This window comes from Trachemys scripta, chromosome 11, assembly GCF_013100865.1.
Source record: "Trachemys scripta elegans isolate TJP31775 chromosome 11, CAS_Tse_1.0, whole genome shotgun sequence".
Classification (NCBI taxonomy): domain Eukaryota; kingdom Metazoa; phylum Chordata; order Testudines; family Emydidae; genus Trachemys; species Trachemys scripta.
The window spans coordinates 31,809,559-31,827,307 of NC_048308.1; the positions used below are offsets into that span (position 1 = coordinate 31,809,559).

General features: G+C 41.7%; 1 protein-coding gene across 1 annotated transcript in view; it reads right to left on the reverse strand.

The window, feature by feature from the left end:
• The window catches only part of DPP4 (dipeptidyl peptidase 4), a 78,463-nt gene that overhangs the window by 58,512 nt on the left and 2,202 nt on the right, over positions 1 to 17,749 (reverse strand). Inside the window, exons 3-5 of the mRNA XM_034785567.1 lie at positions 1,672 to 1,764; positions 950 to 1,044; positions 768 to 842 (exon numbers count right to left, since the gene is read on the reverse strand). Of these exons, the coding sequence (XP_034641458.1) occupies positions 768 to 842; positions 950 to 1,044; positions 1,672 to 1,764 (263 nt within the window). The remainder of the gene's footprint in view (positions 1 to 767; positions 843 to 949; positions 1,045 to 1,671; positions 1,765 to 17,749) is intronic.

Genomic DNA, 17,749 nt, shown 5'->3' on the forward strand with positions numbered 1-17,749 from the left:
TTCTGGTTCCTTATGAATGGTAGGAAGTGGAGGCAGGCATTGCAGATGACATGACGCTCTAGCAGGTTTATGTGTAGCCTTGTCTCAGCTGTGGACCATAATCCCTGAATTGTGCAATGTTGCATGTGTGCTCCCCACCCTAGGAGGGAGGTATCCATTGTGATCATCTTTGATGGAGAATCTTGTGTAAATGGGATCCCCAAGCACAGGTTGTGTGGTTGAGTCCACCAAGTCAGTGAGTCCTTGACCTGGGGGGACATTGTTAATCGTATGTTTAACCTGTGCTTGTTTGGTCTGTAGACGGTTGCTAGCCATCCTCGCAGGCAACGCATGTGCAGGCGAGCGGTCCGACCACAAACGTGCACACTGCCATTTGACCGAAAAGCTGTAGGCATATGTGGGCTGTGACCAGTGGGCTGTTCCTCACTGTGGATATGAGTGTCTTTATCATGTCGAATCTGTCTCGTAGAATTTTTTCAGAACTGAGCCTGAAGCAGACACTTGGCATGGAAATCTTCAACTAAAACTGTAAAGTTTGGCAAAGTTATAAGCAACTGAAAATGGGTCTTACAGTGGGAAGTGTTGGACAACTTTAATAGGTGGTGCTATCAGCCCTGCCTGTTATATCTGTCCACAGCAACCAAAAGTTTAAAATGAATTCAAATTTTGGGAAGTGAAAGTTCTCCTCTTCCTTTCTTTTCTCTCTTTTTCTCTTAGTACTTCTATAAAATACAACAGTCATGAAAAAAGAAAAAGCATGCTAGTACCTTCACATAGTTGTATTGAAGAAGAGCAAATTTTTGGTCAGGAGATAATATAGCTGTGGTTGCTCCATATGTGGCCTATCAACAAAAGGGAAGAGAAAAAACATCACACATTGATTACATAGAGAAACATCCAGCAGTACTTTCCCCAAAGTCTGAGATATACAGTATGTGAGCAAACATACTAATGTGCTATTTTTCAGAACTTCTGAGATTGTTTGATTCTCGGCATTTCCAAGCACGATGTCATTGTCAGCAGTTTTGTGCAGGTATTGATTTCCTAAAGGAACAAGAGAAATGTCATTGGGCAACAATAAATGAAAATATGTCTTAACATTTATTATTTTCCATTTAATATTATAAATCTGACTATATAAAACAGAACAATTCATAACTCTGGGCCTTTATGTAGTGGGAAGGGGCACAAGCCATAGGAGCCAGTAAGAAGTGCAGTCCCTATGTTCAGAGGATCACAGGGTCTGCCCCCACCTTACTCCCCGGGGAACTCAGCACACCAAAAGGGAAAGGAGCCTTGCTCTATCTCCTCCGGTTCCCCACACTGACCCAAGGAGTAGGATGAATGCACAGGGAGGAGTGCATTATTCCCTATAGAAGGGTGAAGCAGCAGATGTGCTCTTCTGGCATCCAGGGGGATATGTGCCTCCACATCATCAGCAACACAGGGATGTGTCTGAAGGGTGCAATCAAGCCCTATGTTTTCAATTATTTTCATTCTGCTTTTAGTATTATTGGCATCATTCTACAACAGCAACATAAAAAACGTTCAGACTTTTCCTCAACATAGCAGCTACCTCTGAGCAGTTAGGTAAGTACAGCCTGCCCTTAACATCAACATCAAATATCAGAGGTAGGCAGAGAGAACATTCAATCAACACAGATTGGTTACCTGAAATCCATTGTAAATTATATGTTTTGTATCTAATGTCACCATCTAAATAATCCTGTAAGGTAAACCTTCTACGTGGGTCAGACGTGGTACCTGCAGCAGGAAGAAAGAAAAGGAAGATGTGGATATTGCTGTGACCTACCCAGCCAAAGCTAAAAATAGGTGTGTCTTTGCTACAGGTTTACTAGCACATTAACTATCCTTGTGTAAAATCCTAGTGGAGACCAGACACTGTAGTTTTACTATGAAGTAAACCAACAACTGGGACTATAGTGCTGCCCTTGCCAAGCCACCTTGTGGTAAAAGCCCCAGGTGCCTTGTCTCCACAAGGATTTTACAGTGAGATAACAATGTACAATAGTTATCTCCCTGTACAAGCACCCATCTCTGTGGCAGAGAAGACATAGGCAGGGCAGAAAAGGTGAAGATACTTCTTAAAAAGAGAAAGAGCCAACCTTAGTTTTCCTCCTCTCTGTGCCTACACTTGGGATTCCCTGCTGTCTTCTTTACCTTGACCATTACCTGTTTGCTTTAGACACCTATTATGGGCTTGATCCTGCACAGCGCAGGTGCATAAGCATAAGGTAAAAAGAAATGGGCAGATCAGGAAGCAAGATGGGATTATGCATCAATACGAGTGTGGTTTATATAGCTACCATTGTATTCCTGCTGAGTAGAAAGAGTAAGGACCAAAATAGTAGCACATAACTCAGCACCCCATTTGTATGCTGAGGATCACACTTAAACCCATGTCTCTTGAGACACACCCACATTCAGCCCTCTATTTTTATTCCCTATATCCTTGAGGGTAAGGGAGCAGGCACACAAGGCTTGAGGACTGTTACCATTTAGGGTATGTCTACATTAGAGCTAGGGGTATAACTTCTGGCTCAGACAGACGTACCCAGAGTAGCTTTGATAGAGCTAACACATGAAAAACAGACGTGTACCCACAGCAGTGCAAGTGATAGGTATGTACTTGGTATGTATACCCTAGGGTTTCAGATGGGATCATGTTTGAAGATGTTAGACCCTCCCACTTCTCACATCACTATTTTTAGTTACTATTTCTAACTAACTATTTAGTTACTTCTCACATCACTATTTTTAGCATGCTAGCTGGATGAAATTATATCTCCAGCACCAGTGTAGACATACTCTCAGTGCAGAGGACTACAACTAGTGCTTAACCTTATTTGTATCTTTGTGCAGCATCCACTCACCTTGTGTTTCCTACTTCACATCATGCAAGGATTTCCCAGCCTATGCATTTTTCCAAGTCAAAATATTCCCAAATATGATATGAACAACAGGACCACTGAATCTGAACGTCAGCCTTCTCATTCATCCCTAGTGTTTACAGCACTTCCTGTCCCCACTGCCTCAGGAAGAACTGAAGTTATGTCTATGTGGCCATGCAGTTCAGACTATGTAGGTGTGAACTGTAGCACACACTGGCATACTGCATTGTAACTTCCCTGTGTGGATGCTGCAAGCATGAATTAAAACATTAACATGAACAAGGTAACTTTTAATTCACACCTGCAGAGTCCACACAGGGGAGTTACAGTGCAGCACGCTAGTGCACGCTGCATTCACACCCCCGTAGTCCAAAGGCGGGGGGTGGGGGGGCCGTGTAGACAAGCCCTGAGTTTGGAATTCAAACCCAGTTCTCTGGCTCAGAGTCACTGAGCTCCTGTATAGCTTAGCATTTGAAATACAGTATATACCAGAACAGATAAAGTTAATTAATTAAGACCCAACCACTCTGTTCTGGTCTCCCTCTAGGGCAGTGGTTCCCAAACTTTAACAACCTGTGAACCCCTTTCACTAAAATGTCAAGTTTTGCAAACCCGCTTCTAAAAATGAATATTTCCAGGGATTTTCTCCTTTACCTGAGTATAAATTATAAAAACAGTGATCTTGGAAATATAACATTTGTTTTTATGACATGCTTATTCCACACTATTATTAATTATTATTTATCATAACAGTATTGTTAATACATTATGAAAACGGCAACACTCTTCCAAGATCTCACTTTCATAGCTTGTACCACTTTGAATAAGCCTGTTATAAGAAAAGGCTCCTATGTTTCATCAAGGAGTATCAGATGTGAAACAGCATGAAGGTATTTAAGAAGCCAACTCAAAGAGTTCCTCCTTCCACAAGCATTCAGGTCTTGAGCAGTCCAGGCAAACAACGCACGTTACAACAAAGCTTAAACTTGTTCTTCATAATAATTTTAAAAACAATACTAGCCGCCTATTTAATTACAAAATCAGCAAAAAATATCCACCTCCCTTTCCATTTCTTATAAGGAGTCTTGAAGTTTAAATCTCCTCAGTGTGATAGATATGCTTGCTTTGATCTGCTTAGCTCTTGGAAGCTCAGGGGCTCCAGGCTGCCCGGGGTTCCTAGGGACAGCTCTGTCCGCCATTAGGGAATTTTTTCCCAAGAACCCCCTGTAACATTTCGTGAACTCCCAGGGGTTCACGAACCCCAGTTTGGGAACCACTGCTCTAGAGGCTAGTCATTCACCAATGAAGTAAATGGGAGTTTTTCCATTACTAGCCCCTAGAGGGACTAGGATCATGGGATCTAGACCACCACCTCACCACTTAGCCTTCATGAGTGGATGCAGAGTTGTCCGACCTGGAAAATTACTTTAATGTAAAGTTGTTTCTGTATTCAATATGAAACCACACATTATAATAGCAAATGCTATTAAAGTTCATATCCTTGTAAAGTGTATCATTTACTTTCTGTTAAACGGTTAACAAACCCAACTCTCATAAATGGCTCAAATGAAACACATAGGAACAATAAAACATCCAGTGTGGAATTTCTACTTTTGAAAAATAGTAATTAAGTCATAAAACTCTTACTGATTATAATATATAATTATAATGAAAATATATAAATGATATAATTATATAATATAAAAATATAATGGAAAATCTGATTAATATTTACCGTCTTCAATAAAGGCTAGATTTCCATAGCTTATTCACTGCTCACACCACAGTATCCAAGTGCCCTAACAGTTGCAATCATTGCAAGAAATAGGCTGCAATATTAAAACTGAAGAGCAAAGTAAATTCTTAGAAAACAGCAAGTTTGTCATTGACTTCAGTTGCGCAAGGATTTATATATTTTCTATAGGTTTCACAGCACCAACTATTAACTAATTTTTGCAAACTCAAAGGTGACCTACAAAGGAAAAACAATAATTGGTTTATGCCTTTCATTGCTTCTTTATGCTATATAAAGGAGGGCTAAAACTTTGGAAGGCAGGCCTTATCTCTCCTGTTTTCCCTGAAAGGCTCGATGGATGACTGGAGACCTAGAAGGGTTGAAACCTCATCAACTGAGAAAGGAAAGTGATTTTTTCATTCTAATTGTTTAAAACTTATTGTTAATATCAGTTTAAATCAAAAACCTGAAAACACACGGGAGAAAAAGTCTTTGAAAAAAGACTCAAAACCCTTTAAACTAAGGGCTAAAAATACCTCCAACATTAACTCTGAGACGACCTCCTCCTCCTCCAGCAAAGGCAGAGAAGGCTAGATTTGCCATTTCAGATTATTTTTAAGAGGACAAGAACCTCTTTGGCCCTTCTTTATACAAAATAAAGCAGCAAAAAAAGAGCACAAGCCCTTTTAATAAAAAAAACTATGTAGGTCATTTTAATACATGCATGGAAGTGGAATATGGAAGACGAGTGTAAGAGATTTAATGATTCTGTAATCATTTCAAATTTAATCTACTTCAAACAATAAGCATATGCATTATTATAAGCAAAGCCAAATGAATAGATTGCAACAAATAATTTACTCAGTTAATTTAGACTGGGATTTTCAATGACACCAAAGAGAACTGTGTTATACAGGAGGGAAGACTAGATGATCACAACAATCCCTTTGCCCTTAGAATTTATTGAATTAAGTGTTCAACTCCCACTGAAGTTCAGTTCTTTGGAAAAATCCCAGTCCTAGTCTCTCTTTGCTTATGGACAGTCTGTAAGCATATCATGATTTCCTCACATTAAATGATTCCCAATTAACAGAATAAAATCTTTGAAAATTATTTTACTTTACAGATTGGTTGTGAACAGCTATCTGGATGTGATATTCAAGCGCTATTGGTTACTTGTAAATGGTCACATATTATTCTTTTCCTCCCCTCTCAGAAGCATAATTCTTAAAAGCAGTGAGGCTTCAGGTAGCAGCTAGTTTAAATTCTCTTGGAAAGGGGAAGCAATTTAAGGACAGGTAACAGATAATCAGTTTGAAAGATTTTTCAAAAATGTTACATTTTCCTTTCTGTGACACAGGTCTTGGCTGAGGCATTATTGCTAAAAATAATAAAAATAACAATGGCTTACTTTAAGATTTGTTGGTTAGACAGAGAATTTATATTTATTTTCTCTCTCTACCCATTTAACAAAGTAACTGCAAATGCACTCCAAGCTGTAAAGTGTGAGCTCTTTTTCTAGCTCATTTGACTGCTTCTGTTCTAAGCCTCTGGCAAGTGGTTTTAGAAAACTGTCTCCCTCCTCTGTCAAATGGTGTCCCATGAAAAACATACTAACTGTCTTTACAGATCTTTAGTTTACATACCAGCAAAAAATGGAATAATCTATGTCAGATACATTTAGGTGCCAGACAGTCATAAGAGGGAAGTCATAACATTAATACCATTACAGCTCTATCTTCAAAACCTGGCATATTTTCCATATATGAATAGTCAAGCGAGCACACTTAAAATCCTCCTTTCACAAATTTCCATTTCACTAAAATGCTTCTGGAAAGCGAATGCAAAAATGGAGCAAACATGGACAAGTTAATTCATTTTTAAATTTAAAAAATATAGAAACTCAGGTTTTTACTCTCCTTTTCTCCCTAGATTAATCCAGAAATAGGCAATTCTCTTCCTCTAAATTCTAGATAAATGCTTGTTCACTTCCAACCCATCCCTCCCTAAATGCAGCTCATATATTTTCTCCCCTTTGTCATCATCATTCCAGAGATATTTACAGTATCATAAAACCAGCCTCTTTTATGACACCAATCTTTAATTCAGACAACTCTTCTGGGAATGAATGTTCTTAAAGCTTTGTGTAAACAGTCTTCACATGATGCTGATAACTAGTTTATTTTTTCAATACATGTCTCCTTCTCCCAGCAGAAAACTGAGAGAGTCTGTGTAGGGGGTGAAAAGTGAAGAAAAGAGGAAACTGTATGAGTTCTCTCACAAACAAGGGTAAAGCATACCACAAACTAAAATATTCCACGCATTAATATTGATAAATTTATCCATTAACCTCTAGTGTATAGGTTCACATTTCTGATGTCCCACATGTAATTCTGGCATAATTCTCAACCTTCTGTTGTTTGCCTTTTCAGCCCTTGAACACTGATCTAACCATTTTGACTAAAGGTTAAGATAATTGTATCTTCAAAAAAGTGTTTATCAGAATGGACTTTAGTTCACTTAAGTCATCGCCATGAGAACAATATTTTTTTTTCCAGTTTTTTCTCAGGGCTCAATTCTGCCACCCTTATTCAATTCTGTAGTATGCCCCCTGAACTCAGTCATACCAAGCTTGAGCAAATGTGGTAGAATCAAACCGTCAGTAATTAAGTGTTCTCATCCTAACAGTTGTTCAGTGACAACCATACCACTTGTATATTCTCAATTAAATACTGATAATACTGACATGATGCTTCACTTTCAAAGATCCCAAAGCACTGTACAGATGTTGAAAACTTACTTACAATTCAAACTACAGGCACGGAATCATAGCAATGTAGGATGGAAGGGACGGTGATAGGTCATCTAGTCCAGTCCCCTGCACTGAAGCAAGACTAAGTATTATCTAGTTATTTCTTGTCCTGTTTTCAGTGGATAAGGAGAACAAATTATCACTCTTCTTTATAACAACCTCTTTACTTACTTGAAGACGTATCATGTCTTCTGTCTTTTCTCCTCCAGACTAAACAAACCCAACTGTACATTATTATTGAGTCTGCAAAAAAACCTCTAAATAAATCAATTACAATGATGTGGACAGATATATGTGCATATTTATTTGTTTTTCCTAAAGTTAATTAAGTATTTTAGGAAAAACTGTCAGAGCGGCCACCAAAAAAATTGTTGTGAGAACCCCTGATCTAGGCTGTATTTCCCTGGTTTGCTTATGAGAAGGTCATATGAGACAGTATCAAAAGTCTTACTAAAGTTGAGTTATATCACAGCTACTGCTGCCCCCATCCCCAAGACTTGTTGCCCTGTCAAAAAAGGATATTAGCGTGGTTTGTTCTTGACAAATCCACATTGACTGTTACTTCTCACCTTATCTTCTAGATACTTACATATTGATTATTTGCTCTGTTGTCTTTCCAGGTACTAAAGTTAAGCTGACTGGTCTATAATTCCCTGGGTTGTCCTTATTCCCCCTTTCATAGATGGGCAAATATAGTCCCCTTTTCCAGTCTTCTGTGATCTCTCCTGTTCTCCACAAGATCTCACAGATAGTCACTAATGGCTCAGAGATCTCTTCAGCCAGTTCCTTAAGTATTCTAGGATGTCATTTTATCAGGTCCTGCCGATTCAAGTAATCCAGCTTGTCTAAGTCTACGTCTACACTTACAAATTTACAGCAGCACAGCTGTACTGATATAGCTGTACCGAAGGAAGAGCGCTCATGTAGCTGTGTTATGCTGACAGGAGAGAGCTCTCCCATCGACATAACAAAACCAGCTCAATGAGCGGCAGTAGCTATGTCGGTGGGAGAGCATCTCTTGACGAAATAGCATTGTGCACATGAGCGCTTAGGCAGGCAAAACGTATGTCGCTTAGGGGGCTATTTTTTCACACCCCTGAACGACAACAGTTTTGCCAACATAAGTACTAGTGTAGACATGGTCTAAGGCCTTGTCTACACTACTGAGTTTTGTCAACAAAAGTTGTGCCAACGTGTGCAACATGTGCAACTGCTTTAATTAAACAATTTGGGGGCTCGTCCGGGATCCACAGAAGACTCCCCCAGACTGGAGGACTGCTGGCAATCTCCCACCAGACCCAGGGCCCATCTGAAAGGTAAGAGACCTTTTGAAATCTCTATCGTGGGTTTCTGGTGGAGGATTTGCCTGTAGGCTCAGGGGTGGGTGAGTGGCATGCTGGATCTGAACCTTTTGCTGACAGACACGCCTGATGCCCTTTTGTTCTGTCTTGTTCTGGTTGTTTTGTGTCTGTCACAAACACAGGTTCGGGGCTGGAAGCCCCCAAGGTAGGGGCCACTACGGACCCCCGGGAAGTGAGTAAGGTCGATTACTCTGGTGCCCCCGGAGTGGCCCTAAGGTTGGCCAGCGAAAGTTCCCGCCAGCGGCAGGTTGGACCGGTGAATGCCGTAGAACTAGCCGTAGGGGCTAAAAGCCAGAAAGCGCTGCTAGCCGCCAGTAGATGAGGGCTAGGGCCCAGCTAGGGTTGTGTGCCGGCGTTTGTAGTGAGTAAGTGTGGGTTGCAGGGTCCCTTTTCCTTGTTTCCCCCCCCGGAGCCTTAAGCTCCCTCCCCCACTCGGAGAAAGGGGGAGCCCTGGGAAACCGCCCGCCGACTCAGAGGCAGCAGAGTAACCAACACCGTTCTAGTGAAGACGGGCCGGTGCTCTGTGCTGAAGGAAGGCGTACGGGGACCATAGTGTCTTTCTTCCCTGACCCCTTCCTGAACCGACCCTGCGACCGAGTTCCTGTCCCTGATTATCCCACTTGGAGCGTTGGGCTCCCTCCCCCGCTCGGAGAGAGGGGGAGTCCCAGGAATCCGCCCACCATCCCAGAGATATGAGGGTAGCCGACGCTGTTTTCTTGAAGACTTGCTGGTGCTCTTTGTTGGAAGGGGGTGTGCGGGGACCTCACCTTTATGTCCAACCCTTCTGGTGTGAATGCTGGAATGATTGAGAGTTACGCCCTGAATGATGGTGACAGGGGGCGAAAGGGCACACGGTAAATGTAGTGTGTCTTGTTGTACCTTTTGTCCACTGTGCTAGCCTGTCTGTTAAGTGTTTTATATTTAGCCCTTTGTGGATGCCTGTGAGTTGGATTGTGATTGTCTGCCAGGTATCCATAAGGGAGGCAGGGGGAATCTAAACGGATTCCCATGCCAGAGAAGGGCACTCCTGCTATGTAAATGTACTCAAATTATGGTCCCTCAACCTGTAAATTTTTAAACAGGTGGAACTGGTACACTAGGGATAATCCTAGCCTGCAGTTCCGCCCAGACGGAACTAGGCAGGGAGCTGCTGCCCAGCCCCCACGGGCCCCAAGGGCAAGAAATATCAAGTGCCTTAAGTATCAAAAGCCCTTACATGTACCCTTCAAACAGTGTCTCCCTGTACTGAGGAAATGTTCCCCTTGTGCCAATTCCCGGGCATTGGCGCTTCAGGTCAGGAGACCTTGGTGTCTGTGCATGCACCTTGGTCTCCCACAGAACTGTACAATTTAATTAAAAAAATTTCCAAAAATAAAAAAAGACCAGTACATTCCAAGGAGAATTAAAAACTGTCATGCACTGATACAACCCTACCTGGGCAGACTTAAACCAACTCCTGGATGGATTCATGCCCAGGAAAACATTACATCGCCTTTATCAGGCAGCCTGGTGGCCCATGGAGGACCCTGGCCACGACCAGGACATAATAAATAGGATTAGAAACAGGCTGTGGGAAACAGTTCTTACAGTCTGCCCAAAGAAAGCAAATTGGGCCAAAATTAGCACCTGTAAACCAAGTAAAGGAAAGAATCTAAATGAAATTTTAGCAGCTAGCCAACACTATCACCTCCACATTGAAACTAAGTTAATGACCCTCCAGTTTCAGGACATGCAGGGACCCCGCAATATCCGCCCATTGCATGAGAGAGGGAAAAGGCCAAACCAAAGTCACCGTCCACCTCCCCGGGGACCCAGTGATGGCACGTGTCATTATTGCAAACAAATGGGCAATTGGACAAGGGAATGTCCCTACCGCCCTGGCCGCTCCACAAGCGGTAGGGGTGGGCAATGTTCTTGTGCCCCACCCCATCTCTTCACCTCTGACCATTTCTGTCGATCCTTTATCTATCATGTTTTCCTCCTCAGTCCTTGTTCACCGGTTAACCTTTTGGGAAAAGACTTGCTGTGTAAATTAAATTGTATAATCTGCTGTACCCCAGATGGTGTGTATCTGGATGTGCCTGGTCCCACTCACAATGAGGTCCTGGCAGTTTTAGGAGAAGACCGACCCCAGCCCTTCCTTGTTGCAACAGGAACTGCTGGTTAAGTGTCCCTCCCTGTGGGCCTGTGAGCTGATCATGCCAACCAGGTTGGGTGCATTGTGTCTGCCCAACCCGTTAAGATTCGCCTAAACCCTGCAAGACCCCTTCCCAAGGTGCAGCAGTATCCTCTATCAAAACAGGCCAAGGAAGAATCCAATCTGTTATTACCTCCTTAATTTAATAAGAAGTCATTATTCCTATGGCCAGTAAGTGTGACTCTCCCGTTTTATCATGCTGTTTATGCTGTTGTTCTTCTTTCCTTTCTCGTTGTCCCTAGCCCTGTTATTTTTTTTTTATATAATGCACCGTGCTGAGGGGTTATTAGCGCCTCAAGAAAAGATTGTATTAAGTCCGGACATAAAGAATTAAGGTTATTATTAAATAAGATGCATCTAGATGTAATGTGTGTATGTAAATAGGTGTATATAAATAAATAAAAGGGGGGTTAGCCAAAAAGGCCCACCCTCCTTGCTAAATTGGTAGTGAAACAATGCCTGTGCCCATGGAAAGAAATAATGCAGCAAGGAAAAAAGGATCGGGCCCAAATAAGCAGGCAACCGCAGTTTGAAGAAGTTGAAAGAAAGAAAGTGAGAAGTTAACTCTGTAGTTATTGGAGGGAATTAAGCAGTGAAACTATGTACAAATGTTAAAAGAAAATGTTATAAAAGAAAAATTCTTGGTTTCTTTGCAGCCATTCCTTTAGGAATGTCTGTAAATAATCCAGGCAAGAGGTTATATAAGTGAAATCATTTGACTATGAAAAAGTTAGTCAAATTTGCTAAAGAACACTCCTGGTGTGTACAATCTTTGTTTTACAAGTTTAAAATAAATTGTTGTTGTTTTGGGTTTATAAAACCAAAAAATACTTTTGCCAAACAAAAGAAACTAGTATTGTTTAATTTTGGTATTTAGCATTTAATCCTTAAGGTGACTTAATGCTTTACAAGATTTAAATTGTTTTAAATGAAGACCAAAGTTGTGGCTGCAGCAGGGTAGTCAAAGCCAGCAGAATGGAAGATTTTAAATCTGTGTTGGTAACAAATAGCAAATAAAAGCTGATATCAACTAAAAAGCTGCAAATTGTTCTTGAAGTGTTGCTGGGTACACCTTACACCCTGATCACCTTTGGCGCTCCCCAGACGGTTGCGCCTCAGGTGCTCTGGCCCTATTTGCTCGCGTGCATCACCGGATGACACGCGTGAGCAAAGGGGAGGTTGATTGCTGCAATTAAATAAGACTTTTCCTCTGTGGCCCAGCACTATTGCCAACAACATAATGTTAGGCAGGCAGTACTTTCCCCTCTTTGGGGACATTTTCTAAATATTCAGATTGATTTTATTCAAATGTTTAAATGTTATAATTGTAAGTATGTGTTAGTTTTAGTAATGAATTTTCTTGTAATAAGGCAGATGCCAAAACTGTTGTAAAACTTTTGCTTAAGAATTCTGTATCATAATTTGGCATACCTGGACAGATTATAAAAGAGTTATGTGCAGCTTCACAGATCCAGTATGGCCAAATGCCCTTTGAAGGCCACTCCCAATCGAAAGACCAGACTCAGCCCTCATAAAATTTCTACCAGGGTGCCCGATGCAACTACCAGCAGTGCCCTACTGGCCCTGGCTCAGATGAACATTCATTTAATGGATGACACAATGCTTGATTATCGCCAGGCACTAATGAAATGTGTTAGGTCTTTTTATATATAGCAGCCCTGCCACTCGCTGAAACCAGGAGACTGGATCTACATAGAGGTCCATCAGCGAGGAACCACCCTGGCCCCGCGCTGGGAAGGCCCATATCAAGTCTTGTCAACTATCAACACTGTGAAGTGCCAAGAACTGACTGCCTGGACCCACGCTTCGCACTGCAAAAAGGCCCTTCCACCGTGAGATGATTCTCCGACTGATGATCAGCTGTTTCTCCTTCTGGTGCTGCTGTTTCTTCTGGACAGCAGGAGAAAAGGACAAGATAAAAAGCTGACAGACCCACTGTGTCTTTGGATCTTGCTAAGAAAACAACCTCTCCACCTGAGGACATAATAAAGCCTCCAACCAAGCAAGGTGATTGTGCTAGTAACCTCTCACTGCCCGACAGCTAAGTGAACTACGACTACGAAATCTCGAAGAATTGCTTGCGGAAGCTAGCCAAAACTACCTGAAAATAAAACTTTTAATATTCCTTAGCCTCTCCTTTTTAACAAACTTAGGGTGGGGATGGGGAAGTAATATTTTTTTAAATCTTAGCCAATCAGTAGCCTCTGATTTAGCCTGTACCATATTGTAATATACCCCTATTTATATAATTGATATTAATGCCTTTCTGCCCTTTGTAAAGGTGTTTAACCAACGGATGTGGTATAATACTTCACAAAGAAGAGATGTGTTAGGACATCGGTGGACTGTAATTAATGCCACATTAGGGACCATTAAGGTCACGCTGTTCTTATCCAGTTTTCAAATTACCTTTACATATCCAAATTGCTCTAAAGGAGCTGCCATTTGGCCAGCACAGCAAAAGACCTGGGCTTCTCCCAAAAAGAGAAGAGATTTAACTGGACACCTGTGGGATGGGGCCAATAGCGCAGCTGCAATTTGGAATATTCACAAAAGCCAACATCCTAAGGAAAAATTAGGTCAATTAGAAAAAAGTCACTGGTCTTATTATTGAAACACAGCTAACGCAGGTTCAGGCTGGGGTTGGTGAATTGTATGTTATTTCCACCTTTAGTTCTATAACCCAGGAGTTGCTGACGGAGATGGTCTTAAATATCACTGGTGCTGGGAAGGCATTGCAGTGGGACTTGGCATCTCAGAAGTTCAGGATTTCCTGAATGACCAGCTAACGGCCATTCGGAGTGATCTTGAGCACCAGGCCTGGCCCACTGCCCTTACAGACACTTCAGGAGTACCATCTGATCTATGGTCATGGAGGCATACTTGGAGGTTCTCCGGGTGAAGGTGGGGATATTCACAGTGCTCCTTCCAAGCATACGGACCGGTTAGAAGGATGTGGGCTTCCACATACTGAATCCTGCCGGGTCCATGGGGAGGATGCATTTGGGATTGGCTTATTCACTGAGACATTTGGGAAATCAAGCCACCTGGTATGCCTAGCCGATTCATAGTCAGTGCTCCTGAAATAACACCCACATTGGATTGGGATAGGAAACCAATGGACACTCTGGCCATTAAAACCCCAACAGCTCCAATGCATACGTAAATTCAAGCCAGGGGAAGTTGTCACTGTCCATAACAATGTTTGTTGGGAAGGTAAGGGACTGGGAACCCTCCTGACAGGAGTCATGATCTTCCAGGCTAATAACAGCTGTGTATTTGTTAAGGCTCATATTGTACACGACACTCATTTTAACCTCACTACGACTGCAGGCAGCCATGTTATTTATTGGCCTGCAGATAAAAATTTGCAATCAACTCTCAGCTATAAAATGCCCTTTAACTGGACAACCCTGGTACCAGACCGTTTCCAAAATCTGCTTTCATTGTTACCCAAGGTCCAGAAAATTTCTGATTTATGGGGACAAATTCATATCCTTAAAAATGTATATCAGGTAGAAAAAGGTGCCTTTCAGACAGTCTATAGACTGTCTTCTTTGTGTACTAGTTGGGATTTGCTGTGTGTGGTAACCAAAATGATATGCAAACCCCATCGTTTTGTTACATTGAGTGGGCTAACAGTTGTGGGGATGTTGTTTGGTTTGGGACTGTGCCTTTGCTATTGCTGTTATGAGGGATATTGCTGTGCTTATAATTTTTTGCCAAGCCCAGTGTAAGGGAGCAAGTGACATTGATGATTGCTAATGAAATCTATGATAATAGTTGGGATGAGAAAAGGAAAGGGAAGAAATTAATGGACTCGTGAATATGGAAGTTTAGGCCAAAGATGGCGCCATAAAGAGGGCACCAAAGGGGGGGATTGTGGAGGAAAAAATGGTCAGGGCCTAAACTTAGTTACACAGTCTGCATAGTATGGCCTGAAGGTAAAAAGAGGGGGGGAGAGAAGATAGAAAAAGAAGGGTAAAGAGAAATCATAAAAGCAGAACTAACTATCAAAATTATAAAAGCAGAACTAACTATCGAAACTATAAAAGCAGAATTAACCTTTGTAACAGACTATGATTAATAGATGCCAGGTGACACAGTAAGAAATCACAAAGGGCAAATATAAGGAAAAACAGAAAAGGGTTGCTTTGCTTTATTCCTTATATGGATGTAAAACTTTAAGGAAGTATATGTAATTTTTGTGGTTTTATCCTATATAATCTCTCGCATTTTATCTGTCGGGGGGGTTCGGCTGCCTTGGCTGACTCCCCTATGCATGCATGTTTGATTGATCAATAAAGGAGCCTCAGGCTGTCTGATCCAAAATCAACCGTGTGGTCAATTTTCCACAACAGTAGCTATCCTACTGTGCAACTGGCCGCAGGATGCTTTGGGAAGGGTCTGCAATGCCTCATGGGGCAGGTACAGTGGCACATGATGCGGTTTTCTCAATCCAATCATTCACTAGATTGCCAGCCACTTTTCAACTGAGGTGTAAGTGGGCAGAGGGGGGAAAGTGTGTGACAGGGAGAGTGGGGAAGGGAGAGACAGAGTGTGTTGGGGGAGTGTGTGTGTTGGGGGAGAGTGAGTGTGTTGGCATGCTGTCTAAGTTCAGACAGCAGCTGGAACCAACCAACCCTGAGGCAGGAGGAGGGGGACACCCCCACACACATCAGCCCCTGCCTCATAGAGAAGAGGAGCAGAGGGGCCTTATGGGGAAGAGGAAGAGCACAGGGTGGGACCCCAGGGGAAAGAGGAGGAGCAGTGGGCCACAGTTCCAGCACTGGTGGCCAACCCCCCGTCTACGCAGATTCCGGCACTCCTGCGGCCCCCAAATTGGCTGAGGCATTGTCCTCTTCCACACTAGACACTGATTTTGAGTCAGTGGTGAAGGGAACGCTACACTCCCCTATTGTTCCTCCACAAGTAAAATGGCTCCAGCCAAGGCTGACGGTATTGTGGTGCTCTGCATCTACTGTAACATGGGTCTGGCCTACAAAAGCCATGATACAGCCATATTATTATTGCAAATAGGCAGTGCTTAGTTTGTAATGAAAGAGGTGCCAGGACCCAAGCAATTTTTTTACTTTCATAACTGATGTGGCAAGCCCAGAGGAGCTGGAGCTTTGAACTTGCTTACTTATTTTGAACTGCCAAGCCTAGACAGGTCAGGGCTCAGGCCTGGCAAGCCCTGGCACAAATTAAGTTCTGCAGATAAGGATTATTTCACACACTACTAAACTATAGTCACTTCTCAGTTAAAAAGTGGCAGCAGTTTAACATCACATAGCAACTCTACACAACAATTTAGATTAGAAATAGGAGAATACTGTAGCTTGTTCAATTTACGGGGAAATTTTAGGTACATAGAATTGAATTAGACAATTGGTATGTGGCCAGGACAATAGATTTCGCTCCTTACCTAAAATGGAAAAAAATCTACACTGTCTAAATAGGAAGGATTACACACACAAGCTATTTTACAGACATTTACTGAAGTCAACGGTGTTTTCAATTAAAAATTGGATTTGAGTGCATATAAACATTTGTACACATCTGATTACAATTTAAATAAGTGAAGACTAAATATTTTATTTTACTGCCTTATTTGAATGCACATTCTTGACACCATTTCTGAACCGATGAAAAGAACTGGCTGTGATAGAATGCTGTTGTTATTGATTAATCCCAGTTCTCATTGACAAGATTCCAGCATCCCTGTCAGTCTGAAAAAGAAAATACTTTGTCCCACTTTTTTACTAGCCTCTGTAAATACTGGACCCCTGAAGGAACTGCTGGCAAGCTGTCCCAGGTACTCTGACAACATGCTGGCAAAATGCACATGCACCTCAGGGACTATCCCAAACCAGGTTTGTCACACATTGTCACTTTCCTTTCCATCTCCCCACAATGCTTCCTACTGCTTACCTAAACATAAGTACCACATCAACCCATCTGCCAAAATCTTCCCATGTACACTTTCCTGCCAACCCACAAAATCATTTCCTGTGCTGCTTTCCCCTCCCCCCATAACTGCCTGATACAGTTGCCCAATTTTCATTTTGAAAATCTGCTTATTTTGGATAGACAATCAGGCAGGAAAAAAAACAGATAACCAACCACCAACAAAAAACAAGCATTTTACTGGAGAAAATCCTAGCAACAGAATACCTTCAAGAGTTGTACAATAAGATCCCTGATTTCTATTAATATCTAGTATTACTTTAAGAATGATTGATATAAATTGTAACACTATATATAAATTACACTATGTTAATCTCAATTTTTGCTCCAATTCACTGCAGTATCTTCAGTTTAAACTGTGGAAAACCCAAACCTTCTTAGTATATCTAAGTGCTGGACAGGCTAGTTACTTTAAGAATACACTACAACTATTTTCTGTCAAGCCAGTATATCTGTAACCCTTTCTTGATATTTACATTACAAAAGGATTTGCACAATGTCTATTTTACAGTGGGAATATTCTATTTCTCTCTGGTTTGTTACAAGTCTGTAATGTTGAATTCTATGCTGCTATAACTAGTAGTCATGAGAAAGTAAAAAATAAAAAAAGAAATCGATATGTAATTGCATCCTATCAACTGGCAGCTCTTCACCAACTAAACATTGATTTAATATTGTTTTAGATTAGGGGTCGGCAACCTCTGGCACGCGGCGGGCCGGGTCAGTTTATTTACCTGCCGC